Below are 17792 nucleotides of genomic sequence, written 5' to 3'. Positions count from 1 at the left end.
TTTAGCGTCATAAAAGATAACTTTTCAGTTATCACATTAATGGTTATCGAAGCTAACTTTCTGGTTAACTGTGCCCACCACTGCCACTTTAATTAAGTTGGCTTTGCTGATAAGGTTTGACAGGAGATGCTTTGAAGATCACTGTGGAGACCTGAAGACGATACTAATCCCAGGGTTGGGGGCCTTGATCTTTGCTGGCCTGGAGTCTCTCTGTTTTTGGCGTGTTTATATGAAGCACTAAAGTGTCCCATACTTTACTCTTACAGAAGTTTGACTGATATTGCTTTCAGAAGACCTTTGAAGTAGAATATATGGTTTAGTCTTGGGAGGTGTTAAGGGCTGACTGACTCCAGAACTTCCCTGAGGAAATATACCCTGTGGAGCGGTAACCTTATGGTCAAATTGTAACAACAGTCCTTTCAGGTTATTTGAAAAGACTTTGAAGCCATGTTTGCTACATGGCGACATTTCACCATATAACAAGCCATATTACTCCAGGCATTTGTCATGAAATAATCAAAACAGCAGACACAGCAATCCACAACAGGGAGCAGAGTCTGCCAGTGGACACTGGGCTACTTTATGAAAGGCAGAGATGCTGGGCTCAGCTGTTATCACTCAAAGGATCCACTCCCCGAATAATGCATCTTTGTCATGGAGGGGTAAACTATCTATAAAGCACAAAATTGTTTTGTACCAGGCTGTAAACATGTTTATTACCACTCAAATGTTGAACATTTTAACATGGAGTTCAATGGGAACCTCCTTTTTTTTTTTTAATCCAACCTCAATCAGTCAGTCAAGGAACTGCAACTTTCAGGTGGGCTTCATCTGAGCCCATCAAAACTTAATGCTTGGAAAAAACTAAAGCAGTCACCATGTGGAACAGCCCAGTAGGTCTCACCAATAGCCTGCATGTGGGGAGTTTCTGGAATATTAGTAGTTTGGAGCTATAAAAAATAAGTTATAGCTATTTACTACAAATTCAGTTCCCCCACCATTTTTCCCCACCAATAAAAAAAAAAAAATCATTGCTGGAGCCACTACTGAATATTCCCCCATTTCAAGCAGGCATGCAAACAGCAATGAAAACATCACCTCTTTGTTGAAGATAGCAAGAATACACAAAAATATATTTGGGAGGAGCCCAACTAATGAGGTCACACTGGATTCTCTCCAGGACAGAAACCCACCAATGCTGAGAGTCACAGTAAATGTCAATCTGTGTTTCTCTTCTATAAAGCCGGCGTGCACACAGCTCTCTTTCAGAAAACTGCACAGAGCTCATCAGAAGACATCTACAACACTGTGCTACTCCTGGGAACATTTGGTAAACTGCTGTTGAGGAACTAAGATTGCAGCACCACAGACAAACAGGACTTTGTTTCTGGAACGGGAATCCTTTTTTCTAAGCAATGACATGATATTTGATTGTATATTTGCATTGCCACAGATATTTATGGTTTTTTTTTTTTTCCAGAACTGAAGTAACAAATGGGTAAGAACAGTTCCTTTATTAATGATGGTTATCCAGAACCTTCGTATGGTGCTCCATTCACCTTTTTTCAGCTTGTGGTGCTGATATTTTTTTCTATCAATTTGTTCATGATTGTAACCATTTTTAAAAATGACTACTTTCATGCAGTTGCACGTTACATCTTGTTTACAGTCATGTTACATTCTGATAGTTTCATTTTACTAATGAGTGATATCTTGCTGATTTTAGTGCTGTCTCAGATAACCATTCCACTTTGGTTGTGTGTCATTACGTGTGGTATGACAACTCTGTATTCATTAGTCACACCTCTAACATTGACAGTGATGACTCTGGAGCGATATGTGGCCATCTGCATACCCCTGCGGCACGGAGAGCTGTGCTCAACACACCGCTCTGTGCACTGTATCCTCATTATTCACACTCTCAGCTTATTCCCCTGTGTGGTTGATTATTCCATATTTTTTGCATCAGTTGAACAAAACGTCTATAAGCAACAGCAGTTATGTTCCCCGCAGACATTCATTATTCACAGGTGGCAGGGTCACCTTAAGTCAGCGTTACATCAGTTCTACTTTTTGGTCATGTGTATTGTTATTGCATTCTGCTATTTTAAAATCTTGAAAGTAGCCAAAACTGCAGCAGGAGAGAATAAAGAATCAACAAGTAAAGCTCTCAGAACAGTGGCTCTTCATGCTTTCCAGCTGCTGCTCTGCCTCATCCAGCTGTGGAGCCCGTTCATAGAAGATGCAGTGCTTCGTATTGACTTCACCTTGTTTATAAATGTGAGATTTACGAACTATTTCTTATTTATTATTACTCCAAGGTGTCTCAGTTCACTTATTTATGGACTTAGGGATGACAAATTCTTTCATGCACTTAAAAAAACATGTCTTTCTTTCACATATTTTAAAAAACTATAATAAATGGTTGTTTGTCACAATGGAAATTTGCAACTGAAAATGCTAATTTGTCACTGAAAATGCCAATTATTCACAATTATTCATTTTTTACTTTCCTGAAACATGTTAGAGCATACCAAATCACGCTGCAGATCAGTTATTGTTTAGGAGTCTTGATATGAGCTTGATTTTACCTTGCTTTGATGATGATCTGTTACATCTGCAAGGAGTGAATCTATGGAATGTGATGAAGAAAGTAAACTTTTCAATTGAGCAAGGAAAAAACAATTGTGAATCATGGCATGAGAAATGTAAAGTGGTTTTATTGCTTCAAACCCACTGATAATTTGTTACAAGTTACAGATCGTGTCAGCATTACCCACCCTATCCCCATGCTGGTGCACAAAGGCTCTAGTCATTCTGTTGCCCTCGGCAAGATTATGGTAATTTGATCTGATAATTTGGTAGCGCACTGAAAAAAGAACCAACTTAATAATTTGTTTCAGTTGGCAACACTTGAATAAATTAAGCTCTTTGAAATTAATTTCACAAGTTAACTTATGAACTTAATTTTAAATGACCAATTTAAACAATTCAGTTAGTTCTATTCAACTATTGTCTTTTTACAGTGTGCACTGTACAAAATATCAAGGTGATTCAATTGAAAACTTAAGTTTAATTGCCAAACCAAAAAAGTTGAAAAACATAAGTAAACACATCTTCAAGAATATACAAATAATGAATAACTCGCTTCGCCTCATTGAATGGTATGTTCCAGCTGTCATCTCATGAAATATTCATTCCATTGAAGTAATGTAAAAACATTCATTATTTGTTTGTTGTCATTTGATATTATATTTATTTAGAAACAACAAAAAAGGGACTTACATTTTGGTGCTGCACTGCACTAACTTTGTGTACTTCCAAAAAAAAAAAAAAAAAACTTAAGTTGAATCACCCTGATAAATTTTACAGTGCAATTACAGATCGTGTCAGCACCACCCACCCCAAACCCCGTGGTGCACAGAGCTGGCTGTAGACATTTTGGTGCACTAGATTATGGTTCGTGCCCACTGTGTGTACACACCACCCCAAACATTAATGGAGAACAGCTCTATGACAGACCTTAAAGGTGTAATTGTTGATCAAACACACCAACACACAAACACACACTAAAATATCATAAAATAGCATAAAAAATAACAATAAAAAATAAATGAAACCAGAGTTTCAGATTTTGTGCAGATATTTAGAAAGTCCTGACAGCTCACAATATGAATAAGGTGCTATGTAAGACAATACAAAACAATGCAACATAATATAAAAATAACACATTGCTAAAATGGAGGACGTACAGTCAACCGACCTGGTTGCTTATGTGTGCGCATGCGCGGGGGACAATGACAAGATGATTTGATTGAGGTAACTGACGCTGCTCATTCTTGCAACCCACACACACACACACACACACAATCCACTCCGCTGTAAGTTGTCTGGATGCATGAAGAGCTGTTCACATGAAAAGCTGATGTGATTCTTGGCTGGACTGAGGAATCCGAAGTTACGGCACAGCATCACTGGACAACACGTTACAATGTGGACCTTAGCAGCAGTCAAATGCCAAAATGTAAGTCCGTTTTCTGTTGTTAAGAAATTAATAAAATGTCAAATGATAAGGATCTATTTTAGCTCTTATATAAAAAATAATGAATGTTTTCACATTATTTCAATAAAAAGAATATTTAATTTGGTGAAAGCTGGAACATAGGTTTCAACTCGGCTTCACATTGTTGAATGCTATGTTCCAGCTTTTACGTCATGAAATATTCGTACCATTGAACTCATAAACATTCATTATTTGTATAGTAGCTTTTACATAATATATGAGAAACATGTTATATAAACACATATATGATGCAATTTTGGAGAGACCAGCTACTGACGTTATGGTGCAGCTCTACTCTGATTGGCTGTCATGTCTGCCACTCAAAAAAAACAACAGATTGAAACAGAATGCGACTTTTTAACCTCTTAAAATAGGTCAAGGTTAGCCAGCTTTGAACTTGTCCAATGTCTGTGTTCCAAGAATATTCCCTGTTAATTTGAAGACCCTGGCAGTAATTGGACTGTACTTTTGCTGACAGACGAAAAGCCTTTGCGATACCCGATGGCTATATATGATGGCCCCAGGAATTAAAAAAGTTGCAGTGCTATGGTCAGTGAATACTTTGAGCTTGTATTTGGTAACAATGGGCCTTCTGGAACCAGAATGTGGAAACAAGATGACTGCAGGGGCAGACGGACTGAGGATGAGGGTCCTAGAACTGACTACAAACATGGGAGAACGGGCAGTCATGACAGGTGCAGATGTCCTCATTGAAATTATTAAAGGTAGCATGGCACTGGAAGGAGTGGGCAGGATGACCCATTTTATCCACACCAGGTGTTATGGGCGGAATGGCAGGAGCGCATTCATCACCATCTCCTCAAGATGAGGAGGCAGATGGTGATGATTGTGTTCTCTACTGGGTTACAAGTGTAACCCAGTAGAGAAAACAATCCCCTTTTTGAATGCCAGTAGCCCAGCTCAGAGTATGCCTACTATGGATGAACGAATACACCACTATCTGTATCTGTATCTGTATCTGTATCTGTTCCACCATCTAAATTATCTGTATCTGTACTCAGAGTGGGCGGGGCTTAACAAGAAAATGGGCGTGGTTTAACCAGGAGTGGGCTGGACTAAAATCTGTACATTATTTTAAGCCTGAAATTGATATGGATTGATCAGAAGTTGCTATATTTATTGTTTATTTGAAAACTAATTAAAGAACAGCCTCAAATTTGAGATTCAAATCAATGATTTTGATGACAAAATTAAGAGAAGTATTTACAGAACAAGATTTTTATGAACTCAGAACATGAATATTCTTAAGTGTATGAATGACTATTTACAGAACAGCCTGTGAATTGAGATTCAATGTTTTTGATCACAATAGTAAATGAACTATTTACAGAACAAGTTTTTTTTTTATCAACTCAGAGCATGAATATTCTTAAATGTATGAATGAATAACAGAACAGCCTCAGAACTGATAGTCAGTGTGTAGTAGGAAATTATGAACTAAGTATGCATGAACAAGAGTTGTCATACTCAACACTTTAATTATTATTTTTTTATTTCATAATCAAACTGGAATTTTTTTTCAGTTATTTATTTTTACTACCTAAAGTTCTTGGTATTTTTTTCCACACAAAGATAACTATGTTGATTAAGGTGTCTGTGCGTGTGTTTATGTGCATGTGTGTGTGACTGAGTGAAAGGGACAGAGAGAGGTTGTTCTAAGACTGTTTATTTTTTAATGATCTGTATGAACTTGGTGATTCATGCAAACAACCAGTGATGGCAAACAGTGAAATTATATGTCAGTCTTGTTCACTGTATTCTTCTCAAAAGCACCGCATTCAGTACGAGCAAAGTTTTCCAACTGACTTTATATCACCAGCCAAAAGAGCAAACAAACAGTTAAAAAAAAAAAAAAAAAACTGGAGTGGAGGCAGTTCTCAGCTCTGTCTTGTCAAATGCACCGCGTACGTTACAAAACAAGTTCACCAAGTAACTTTAAATCCCATACAAACCAAAACAGAGGTGAAATGAAGAAAACCTAAGGAATACTGAGAGAGCAATGTGAGATAGAATCAAGCCAAGCACAGAGAGACAGATCAGTTCCTGTCTGTGTGTTTGCCAGAGTGAGTGCAGAGACGTGTCTGTGTAGGGAGGGCCGGGCCCTGTGAGTGACTGATATTGAAGAGTTTTACTCATATCATGTTCATGCTCATCATGCTCATCATGCTCAAAAATGCTTTATTCTTACAATATGTACAATAGAAAAAAGGAGTTAATACCGGATACTTGTCTGAAAACGAGCATCCGACTCAACCCTAATGCCTGCCATATCTGCACATTTAAGTCCCCCAGAAGTGCAGTGTATAGTAGTTGATGTCAGGCTTGGCGGAGGCATGGCTCAAACAGAGCAGGACACAACTGCAAACTCTCTGAAGCAGATTAGAGTAAGAAAAAAGGTTTAATATGGTTAAACAAGCAGGGATTCAGTACACAGGTGGTCCAGCAGTGATGCAAAGGCAGCATACAGACGAGAAACTGAGGCATGGTTAAAAAAAAATACACAGCATGGCGGAGTTCAGTGGCAAAGACAAAATCAAAGTTGAAGACAAGGCAGGGCAAAACAGGACTATGAACAAAGGCTGGAAAGCGAAATAAATTCAACAATCTGGCAGTGAGGGGGCAAACACAAAGGGCTTAACCCTCTGTGCATCATACAACCTCACGTGGTTGACTAAAGGGTGTCACTGGAACAAATGATTCACTACTTGGCCAGTGAATAGTTTGTTGAATAAGCTCTCTCACTGTCACTCGTAAATTGCCGTTTACGCATATGAATGTGTGTGTGGGGGGGTGGGGGGTGTGTGTGAAGATAGGTTGTTTACAGTGCAGGAACACATTCCAAGAGGGAGTCAAACTCCATTTAATTAAAAAGTTTGTGTTGTAAGCCTTTGTGTAATAGCAGACAGAAATTGCTTTGAGATGTGGCATAAAGACAGCAAAATGCATAGACCATTTTGTATATATTGTTCAAAATGTGCATTTATGTTTATTGTTAGAACCTTTATTTTGTACATTCTTTTGTACAAATCCCAAACTACCTTTATAAAGTGTCAAAATAGTTCTTTATTGTAGTTTGCTGTGTGTTTTGATTAAATGTGTGTGAAAATAATTTCCGCTTTATTTTTTCCTATCTTATTTCTGATTGTAAACCTTTATTACACTTGTAAAACACCACTATAGCATATATATTCTGAAAGTACAGGTTGTCTTGAAAAAAAGGAGACATACCACTTGATTGTGGGATGCAGGGTGAGCTTTTAACAGCAATAATAAAACATTTATGCCAGGCAAGTGAACTGTCCAAAAAATGTACTCAGACCCAGGAGGGTTAAATAGGACCAGTGGTAATTAGGAAGGATACACAGGTACTGAAGAACAATCTGGAAGGGTGTGTGGCAAACAGAAGGGACAGGACACAGTCAACCCCAGACAGGAAAGTACAGTAAGACAAAAGCAAAATTATTAACTCAACGATGAACCTAAAACCACAGTTATCTAAATAAAAGGCTCGACAGCTCGTATGATCAAACCACAAAACATCGCGCCAACGGGCCGGCATGCACGATGCCGGTGTGACTGTTCATGCACGCAGGAACACACTGCCAGCAACGATGTGTAACCACATCGTACAGCTGCTGTGAAGAAAAAATACAAAAAAATACATACATGCATGTCTTTCAGATATTCTGAAAGACATGCAACAACAATCACCACAGCAGGAAAAAACTATGTGGTTGAACAAAGGGGCGACATTGAATTCCTCAAACATCTATCTCATTGGTGACAGGCCCATCCTTCCTAAAAATCTTCATGACAGCTGCCATTGTGACCCATGGTCCTTGCCATGTGTCAACTGGAGGGATGGTATCACAGAGTGAACAGCATTTTCACACCTTTGGGTTTAATTCCTACGCAAAAAAACTTTTGCAGAACATGCATTGTATGCATGAAACACAACCCTCAGGGTAATATGAGACCAAAACGTGGACAGTTTCCACAGCCACAGTACCCATTTCAGACGGTACATATGGATTTCACTGAATTAAATCAAAGTGGTCCATACAAATACTGCCTGGTGTTAATTGATGCATTCTCCAAATGGGTTGAAATCATTCCATCAAGACATGCTGATGCACTGACAGTCACAAAAGCAATCTGTAAAAACATTGTTCCACAATATGGGATACCAGAAACAATGTACAGTGACAACGGGACACACTTTGTGAACGAAGTAGTGGAGAAAATGGCTGACAATTTGAAAATTAATTTGAAACATCACTGTGCATACCACCCGCAAAGTGCAGGACTGATAGAACGCACAAATGGAACAGTGAAAAGCAGACTGAAAAAATGCATGGAGGACACAGGCTGTCCCTGTCCTGAATGCCTGGACTTAGTGAAGCTGTACATGCACATAACGTCAACAACCCCAATGCCACTCTCAATCTTTAATGCGAGATGACCCGGATGCCTATGATGAGACGCCTTCTGTGTGAATACGTAAAGTAAAACTTGAGATGACATCCATTCTGTTCATGATGTTGTAATTAAAAATGTCACTGGCAAGAGATTATAACTGATGTTTTAGAATGGTGGTTTTGTACATATGTGTTCATAAATGATAAACAGGAGGGATTGTGTTGGAAAAATTCACATATGCCATTAAAATTATCATTTACTCACATATATAGATATTTCCATTCTCCCATTACCACAACCTGAAATGAACCCTGTAAGAATAGTTGCTTAACATTCCAAAACCGTCAAGGTTGCAAACAGAGGCTTGATCAAGGACTGCATGTCCCTGTGCCAGCAGAAACTGATTAGTCAGAGGAGCAGAATGTTCTACAGCCTTGAAGTGCCTTGTGTCTGTCTGCTTGCAAAGTGCATCATACGATCACGTGTATGTAAATGAATGATTCACCCTGTAATCACCCATGTTTGTGTCTCAATAAAAAGGCTGCAAACTGGGATCTCTTCGGAAGACTGCACAGAAAAGCTGCAAGTTCTGTTGAGCTCTTCCCCTTTGCGCAAAGCCACCACAGGAATTCCTATTCTCTGTCTGGTTCCGTTGAGTCTTGTTTTTGTATGTGCAGGTAAAAGGGGTTAAACCTGACAGCTACACACAGTGTTTTAGTTGCATTAGCAGTGCACAACATTCTTGCACATGATGTCTATATTTTGGCTCTTCTGGCTTGCTTTGACAGGGCGGTGGATGTGTGTGGATGTGGTGCTGCCCCATGTTGGGGTCACAGTAGGTGGGTTGGGGTAGCTATGGTATGTGTGGGTGTCAGGTGTCCACCATGTGGTCCTGCTAGGGTGTGACACCAGATGGGCAGTTGAAGTAGGCCTTCAGGACATCCCGCTGGCTCCTCCTGGTCCTGGTGTCCCGCCGGCCACCTTCCACTCAGTCGACGTCGATGAGCTGGGCATGTTGTCTTCAGAACCCTTGGACCACATTGTGGTCCTCATCCTCCTTGTCCAGCAGACCAGCATGGATGGCTGTGTACTGTTATTAGGTACCCTGATGCACCAGAGAGCACCCCCCCCCCCCCCCATGCATTCTGTTCAGGACGCAAAGGAAATACTGTAATGTACAAAGTCTGTGGCACACTTGCGATCTGTCTGTGTTTATTACAAAACTTCAGAATTAGTACATTATTCAACATTAAACATTTATGTTATATTTTAACTTTGTACAAATGACAGAAATGACATTAATGGAGTTATTCTATCAGTATTCATTTTATTTATACACCAAACCATAACTCAGCATTGCTTTATTTTCCAAGACCTCCGCCTGACCGGAGTGTTGTGATTGGATAGAGAGCTGAGCTTAGTGGCTCCTCTCAGCTTGCTTCTGCGCTGGAAGCCATGTAGTAAACAAGAGCTTCCAGCAGGGGGGCAAGATGTTCAAAGGCAGAAGTGATGGCTCATTGTTTGGGTCTGCTGTCGCTTTTGATGCTTCAGCTTGTTAGTAGTTGAAAATGTACCAGAGACAATACTGGAATTTATCGGTTATCTGTAACTTCTGATACACTTTAAGGTGGTTTATCGTATTATCTTTATCAAACATAACTTTTCAGTTATCTGATTATCTGTTATCGAAGTTATTTTTTTTGTTATCTGTGCCCACCACTGTTCACAGGGTATGATTACGGTTACATTTGTGCATTGCATAATGCAACATATGTGTTTAGTACTATGACACCACAACACTGTGACCTGACAGGTGCAGCAATATATGGTACATACATACCTCAGCTACACATGGTGTTTTAGTTGCATTGGCAGTGCACAACATTCTTGCACATGATGTCTATATTTTGGCTCTTCCAGCTTGCTTTGACAAGGTGGTGGATGTGTGTAGGCGCAGTGCTGCCCCATGTTCTGGCCAGAGTAGGTGGGTTAGGGTAGCTGTGGTATATGTGGGTGTCAGGTGTCCACCAGATGGGCAGTTGAAATTGACCTTCGGGATATCTCACTGGCTCCTCCTGGCCCTGGTGTCCTGCTGGCCATCTTCCAATCAGTCGACAGCGACGAACTGGGCGTGTTGTCTCCAGGCCCCTTGGACCACATTGTGGCCCTCATCCTCCTTGTCCAGCAGACCAGCATGGAGGGCTGTGTACTGTTATTGGGTACCCCAGTGTGCCGGAGAGCACCCGTCCCCCCTGTGCATCCTGTTCAGGACGCAAAGGAAATACTGTAATGTACAAAGTCTGTAGCACACAATCATTATGTATCACAGCATAGCTGAATGGGCTGTCACATGCATAATAGGCTTGAGATTACAGGTACAAGGACATCCTCACTTATGTGAAAGATAATGTACCTGTATCATTGTGTCCAACATGTGTGGCAATATATTCTCTGACACATGAGGTGGACTTACAACGGATCTGTGATGTCATGCTGGACGTTACACCACGATCACAGCACCGCGCATCAGCACGTCCGAGACGCGCTGACGGGCAGTGCGATCATCTGGATGGGGAGCCATAAAATGAGTATTCAGATACACCCTCTGACACATGCAGTTGACTGACAATGGATCTGTAATATCATGCACATTATGGGCGTAAGTGGTGCACCGCACAGAGTCTTTGACTCACCATGGGGTAGGGCACCACACAGCTGCACATGAAGTGACAGCCATGATGATGGTTATAATTCACATACATTATGTAAGCCATGGGAGGGCATGACCATGTTTATGTAATAGCTCTGTCAGGTGAGCTGCACAGCACTGCACACAGCTGAATGGGCTGTCACGGCTGAAATACATATTTTATCACAGTAACACATATGAAGGACTGATGTCGCGACTGTATTTCCAAGCCATCGCAGTATGAATAGAATAAATAGTTACCTTTGGAATGGCTCCAGATGGAGCCGGCACACACCAGCCAGCCTGCAGGTGAGCTGGAATGAAAGGCACAGGAGGGGTGCAGTTGGGCAAACACTCAATCATCTTTACACTTTTATTTATTCCTGCTTTTGAGAGCGATGTGTCAGAAATCATTACATATGGATCAGTGACAATACAGCGATGGAGCTGGCACCATGGCTGCATCCATGTGAAATTGGATCCATCCAGCACTTTTTACAGGCCACCAGCAATGTCATGGCCTCCTGCGCCCCTCATGCACCTTTCAGTCTGGCCGGGATAACAGCTGAAGTGCTGTGCATGCGTGTGGCTGGTTCATCCACACACACTGCTGTGTGTATGGTCAGGACAGCTGACTGAACCGCCACTTGTGCATGAGGCTGGAACATATGGGCACTGTTTGCATGTGCACTCGTATACAGCTGATCACTTTCCTGCACGTTTGCCCGCCCCAAACAGCTGATTTTCTGGTGGGTAAGAGAGAGAGAGAGAAAGAGAGAGAGAGAGGAGCGTGTGCTTGGGGGGGGGGGGGGGGGGGCTGATGTGTTAATGTCAGGCCCTGCCTTACCTACCATATATAGACTGTTGTGTGTCATACCACCCCAGTCTCACAGATTGTCATGATTCGGCAGCACAAAATATACAAAAATCTATTGGTACATCAAATTGTCACCAGGAGTGCAAAAATTTCATCATGGGAGCACAAATTCATTCTAATTCATTCCATGATAGCTACATGAAATTAAAAATGCAGCGGGGGGGTGTCGGGTGGTTATGGTTATGGTTAGGGGAAGGAGTAGGGTTAGATTATGGTTAAGGTTAGGGTTGGGGGTAGAAGTAGGGTTAGTAATAGTGAGTTTAAAAAAATCCTGTCACGAAAATTTGAATCATTTCGTGACGAGAGCACAAAAAAAAAAAAAAACGTACGTGAGACTGAGCTGATCATACGGGGTCTACTGTATATGGATTCACTGCATTGCACCGTGACTGGTTGGACAACCAGGGCCCCTTCATGACTGTATGTCTGTTAGCATGGGTCATCAACAGAGGAACACACGGATCATACTTGTATTGCCCGCTGATAAATTCGGTGTTTTTTATGGTGTTTGGATTTATTTCATTTTGAATACGTCCATCTCCTTCCTCATATCAGGCAGGTTCCCACAACTTTCACAGGACTGTGACTGTAGATCAGTGGTAAAGTTTCAGACTGGCAATCAGAGCTTTTGGAAGGCACGGGTTCGAGTCGCGTGGGTGACATTTTTTCAGCAGCTGCTGTGAAATGCTGCATAAAACCGTCACAGCATGTATGTATTTTTTTGTATTTTTTCTTCACAGCAGCTGTACGATGTGGTTACACATCGTTGCTGGCAGTGTGTCTTCCTGCGTGCATGAACAGTCACACCGGCATCGTGCATTCCGGCCCGTTGGCGCAATGTTTTGTGGTTTGATCATACGAGCTGTCGAGCCTTTTATTTAGATAACTGTGGTTTTAGGTTCATCGTTGAGTTAATCATTTTGCTTTTGTCTTACTGTACTTTCTTGTCTGGTGTTGACTGTGTCCTGTCCCTTCTGTTTGCCACACACCCTTCCAGATTGTTCTTCAGTACCTGTGTATCCTTTCCTAATTACCACTGGTCCTATTTAACCCTCCTGGGTCTGAGTACATTTTTTGGACAGTTCACTTGCCTGGCATAAATGTTTTATTATTGCTGTTAAAAGCTCACCCTGCATCCCACAATCAAGTGGTATGTCTCCTTTTTTTCAAGACAACCTGTACTTTCAGAATATATATGCTATAGTGGTGTTTTACAAGTGTAATAAAGGTTTACAATCAGAAATAAGATAGGAAAAAATAAAGCGGAAATTATTTTCACACACATTTATTCAAAACACACAGCAAACTATAATAAAGAACTATTTTGACACTTTATAAAGGTAGTTTGGGATTTGTACAAAAGAATGTACAAAATAAAGGTTCTAACAATAAACATAAATGCACATTTTGAACAATATATACAAAATGGTCTATGCGTTTTGCTGTCTTTATGCCACATCTCAAAGCAATTTCTGTCTGCTATTACACAAAGGCTTACAACACAAACTTTTTAATTAAATGGAGTTTGACTCCCTCTTGGAATGTGTTCCTGCACTGTAAACAACCTATCTTCACACACACTCCCCACCCCCCCACACACACATTCATATGCGTAAACGGCAATTTACGAGTGACAGCGAGAGAGCTTATTCAACAAAATATTCACTGGCCAAGTAGTGAATCATTTGTTCCAGTGACACCCTTTAGTTAACCACGTGAGGTTGTATGAGGCCCAGAGGGTTAAGCCCTTTGTGTTTGCCCCCTCACTGCCAGATTGTTGAATTTATTTCGCTTTCCAGCCTTTGTTCATAGTCCTGTTTTGCCCTGCCTTGTCTTCAACTTTGATTTTGTCTTTGCCACTGAACTCCGCCATGCTGTGTATTTTTTTTTAACCATGCCTCAGTTTCTCGTCTGTATGCCACCTTTTAATCACTGCTGGACCACCTGTGTACTGAATCCCTGCTTGTTTAACCATATTAAACCTTTTTTCTTACTCTAATCTACTTCAGAGAGTTTGCAGTTGTGTCCTGCCCTGTTTGAGCCACGCCTCCGTGGATGTCAGGGCGCCCGTGCTTCAATTGTAAATCGTCCCTTTCATACAAATCACATTCACACAAATCACATTCATTCGTTTAGACAGCTGTATTTTGTCGCATCCTGTTGTAAAATCCTGCGTAAATTTGGTCACCATTACTTTTCACGTATCCTGTTGTCGCATCCTGTTGTAAAATCCTGCGTTAATTTGATCACTCTTACTTTTCACGTATCCTATTGTTAAATCCTATGTTTTTATTCAACGTGTCCCACACGTTTTTCCTATATGCGGCCACCACATTTTCTCTGTGGACCTTGAGCGCCACTATTCTGCATACAATTTTTATTCCTGTGTCATGTCTCTGTGATCATCGTTTTCCTACTTACTTTCAGTCTGTCTGGTCCGTTGATTTTTTTTATTCCCGTTCGGATGTCGTCAATCCAGCATTGCGGTCGGAGGTTGACTTCTAAATCACCGGCCTGGCGGAGAATTCACTCCCCGGGACATTCTTTCGCTCTCCCTATGGAGCCGGCCGTCGACGGGCTTTGGTATGTCTCCCTCCTTCCGCAGCGACTGGGTATGTTGACATCCGGGTCACGGCACCAGGAAATGTGTCAGGTTTAACCCCTTTTACCTGCACATACAAAAACAAGACTCAACAGAACCAGACAGAGAATAGGAATTCCTTTAGTGGCTTTGCGCAAAGGGGAAGTGCTCAACAGAACTTGCAGCTTTTCTGTGCAGTCTTCTGAAGAGATCCCAGTTTGCAGCCTTTTTATTGAGACACAAACATGGGTGGTTACAGGGTGAATCATTCATTTACATACACGTGATCATATGATGCACTTTGCAAGCACACAGACACAAGGCACTTCAAGGCTGTAGAACATTCTGCTCCTAATCAGTTTCTACTGGCACAGGGACATGCAGTACTTGATCAAGCCTCTGTTTGCAACCTTGATGGTTTTGGAATGTTAAGCAACTATTCTTACAGGGTTCATTTCAGGTTGTGGTAATGGGAGAATGGAAATATATATATATATATATATATATATATATATATATATATATATATATATATATATATATATATATATATATATATATATATATATATATATATATATATATATATGTATATATATATATATGTGTGTGTGAGTAAATGATCATTTTAATGGCATATGTGAATTTTTTCAACAGTAGCTGAGGTATGTATGTACCATATATTGCTGCACCTGTCAGGTCACAGTGTTGTGGTGTCATAGTACTGAACACATATGTTGCATTATGCAATGCACAAATTTAACCATAATCATACCCTGTGACATCATATACTATCGGACTGCCCTGAAACCATGTGAAAACAACTACCACAGCATCAACACCTCTGTGAAATACATGTAAAACAGCATTACCACTGTTTTGGTGGTCATATACCCCATATATCATATCCACTGCAACCTCAGTGTCTCTGTTCAAGGGCCTGAAGAAGGTGCCTGACACCACCAACTGATGATACCACTGCAGCCCCCCCCCCACCACCCCCATATTGTGATGTTAGACACTGTGAGTACATATCTGACACACCATCTGTGTATTCACCAGCATACATCCCCTGTGACATGTTATGCCAGCTGTAACCGTAATATATACGCCCTTAGTTCAGTCAGCATCCACGTACATCAACACCACCTCGAACCCAGGCACTCCAAGCTCTCCCACCTCCATCCCTGGCACATCAAGCAGCACCACCTCCATCCCTGGCACACCACACCTGAAGAAGGTGCCTGAAACCACCAACTAATGATGCCACTGCAGCCCCCCACCCCCGCCCCCATATTGTGATGATGGACACTGCGAGTACTTATCTGACACACCATCTGTGTATTAATCAGCATATGTCCCCTATGACATGTTTCGCCAGCTGTAACCATAATATGTATGCCCTTAGCTCTGTCAGCATCCATGTCCATCAATACCTCCTCTACCCAGACACTTCAAGCACCACCACCTCCATCCCTGGTACATCAGGTGGCACCACCACCTTCTCTGGAACATCAGGCACTATTACCCTACGTGCAACCACAACCAATGGCCGGTCACCATCATGCATTGGTGCTATAACACATATGCCAACGGCCGCCATGTCCCAGGAGAGACATCCGGGTCATGCCCTAATATCAGTAGAGAATTATGTGAGAAGGTCTGCGGATCTGGATGACATGGTAACACGCTTAGCACACATCAAGGCACATAAGCAGTGGTGGTGCATTGGCAACATTGCACTGTTAGGTGCCAGCGCTGTATTGCTGAGATGGTATATACATCTATTGTTGTGGTTGAGTGTTGTAATGAATGACCTCACTGACATCCTATTTGAACCTGGACATCTAATGTTTACAGAGAATAATTGCCACTGTGCGTGTCGGGAATATAACCACGTTTTGCATTGTTGTTGTTCCCAGGTTACAAAACAGTTCAATATCTGTTTGTTGTCATATCCGCTCTATCTTGCTTTGCATTTATCATTCTGATGTACAGTTCTCCATTGTACATATTTGATGTATACATCTGGAGGAAACACTGATGTCACAATGGAATTAAACAAGGATCTGAATTCTGCATATGTCTCAGTGTCATCTATATTGTATCTGTATGATGGAGCCCGGTCAGAGGGCCCACTAGAGAGGGTTTGTTTGGGACCTCATGGGACCCTCATAGTGCCACTAATCACAGCTAAGCGTATGGATTACACATAAGTAGACACAATGGAAGCAACAGTCATTAGCGCCCATGCACATGTTGCAGAGATGTTTGACGCAGATGTGACGGGTAACATGATCGAATTAAGCGCTCCACGCATCAAATGCCCCACACTTTCAAGTGTTAGATTGAATGTTTGTTGTAAGTTCAGACCTCGACCAATATACCAAGTGTCACATGTTGTTGATAGTTTTAATTTAATTTAAATTTAGCCTTTATTTAAACAGGTTAGTCCCATTGAGATCGAGACCTCTTTTGCAAAGGAGACCTGGACGATGATGTTTCCAATTCACCTAATTTGCACGTCTTTAAATAGTCCCAGTAACACCTGAATATTGAATAATAATCTTCGCCAAGCTATTTGATGAATTATTACATTACATTACATTAATGTGTGGAGCAAAGCACATTAATGTGGGACAGTGCGATTGCACTGTCCCACATGCGTGAGGGACAGGTTTCTCACTCATGCCTTTTCCTACATGGTGGAATTACACTATGAAACAAAACAGTAACTTTCCCTTTGTCTGTGGGTGTGCCATCCCCACCAAGTGGCTGGGCTTCTCCAACAAATGATATATATATACAGTGTCTACAGACCCACATATTTGGATGTGGATGCTTGCTGCATTCGATGCACAAGTGGACATCTGTCTGTCTGATATGACACCTCTGATGAAATGACATGTCATGTGAATTGTCACTGGTGGAAATGCATTACATCACTATTGACGTACCTCTGACCCCATGTGAGTCAGGATGTCACCCAAATAGAGGACAGAGGAAAGAAAGAGCCTCAAAGGGCCCAATACTGCTGCCAGGTAGACAACAGGAGAAAGTGTCAGGCCTGGATTTTGATGGATTTTTCATTTGATATATTTTAATTTTTTTTTTTTTTTTTTTTTTTTTTCTGAATGGCACA

The 17792-nt window shown here is 41.2% G+C and overlaps 1 protein-coding gene across 1 annotated transcript; it reads left to right on the top strand.

Annotated features, from left to right (window-relative positions):
• The first annotated feature begins 1494 nt into the window (after window positions 1–1494).
• LOC117508999 (odorant receptor 131-2-like) lies at window positions 1495–15620 on the top strand. Its single transcript, XM_034168822.1, has 4 exons — window positions 1495–2386; window positions 9403–9590; window positions 10524–10709; window positions 15588–15620. Exons 1-4 carry the CDS (start codon window positions 1495–1497, stop codon window positions 15618–15620), a joined length of 1299 nt encoding a protein of 432 aa, XP_034024713.1.
• Window positions 15621–17792: the final 2172 nt, after the last annotated feature.

The sequence above is a fragment of the Thalassophryne amazonica genome, chromosome 4 (genome assembly GCF_902500255.1).
Source record: "Thalassophryne amazonica chromosome 4, fThaAma1.1, whole genome shotgun sequence".
NCBI classification, from domain to species: domain Eukaryota; kingdom Metazoa; phylum Chordata; class Actinopteri; order Batrachoidiformes; family Batrachoididae; genus Thalassophryne; species Thalassophryne amazonica.
Note: the sequence above shows the minus strand (reverse complement) of the source record. Positions and strands in the feature narration are given on the sequence as shown.

Coding starts and splice junctions, on each gene's coding strand:
- LOC117508999 (XM_034168822.1), top strand. CDS start 1,495: ATGGGTAAGAACAGTTCCTTTATTAATGATGGTTATCCAGAACCTTCG. Junction 2,387..9,402: donor TCATGCACTTAAAAAAACAT/GTCTTTCTTTCA, acceptor TGGTCCTGCTAG/GGTGTGACACCAGATGGGCA. Junction 9,591..10,523: donor AGACCAGCATGGATGGCTGT/GTACTGTTATTA, acceptor TGTGGGTGTCAG/GTGTCCACCAGATGGGCAGT.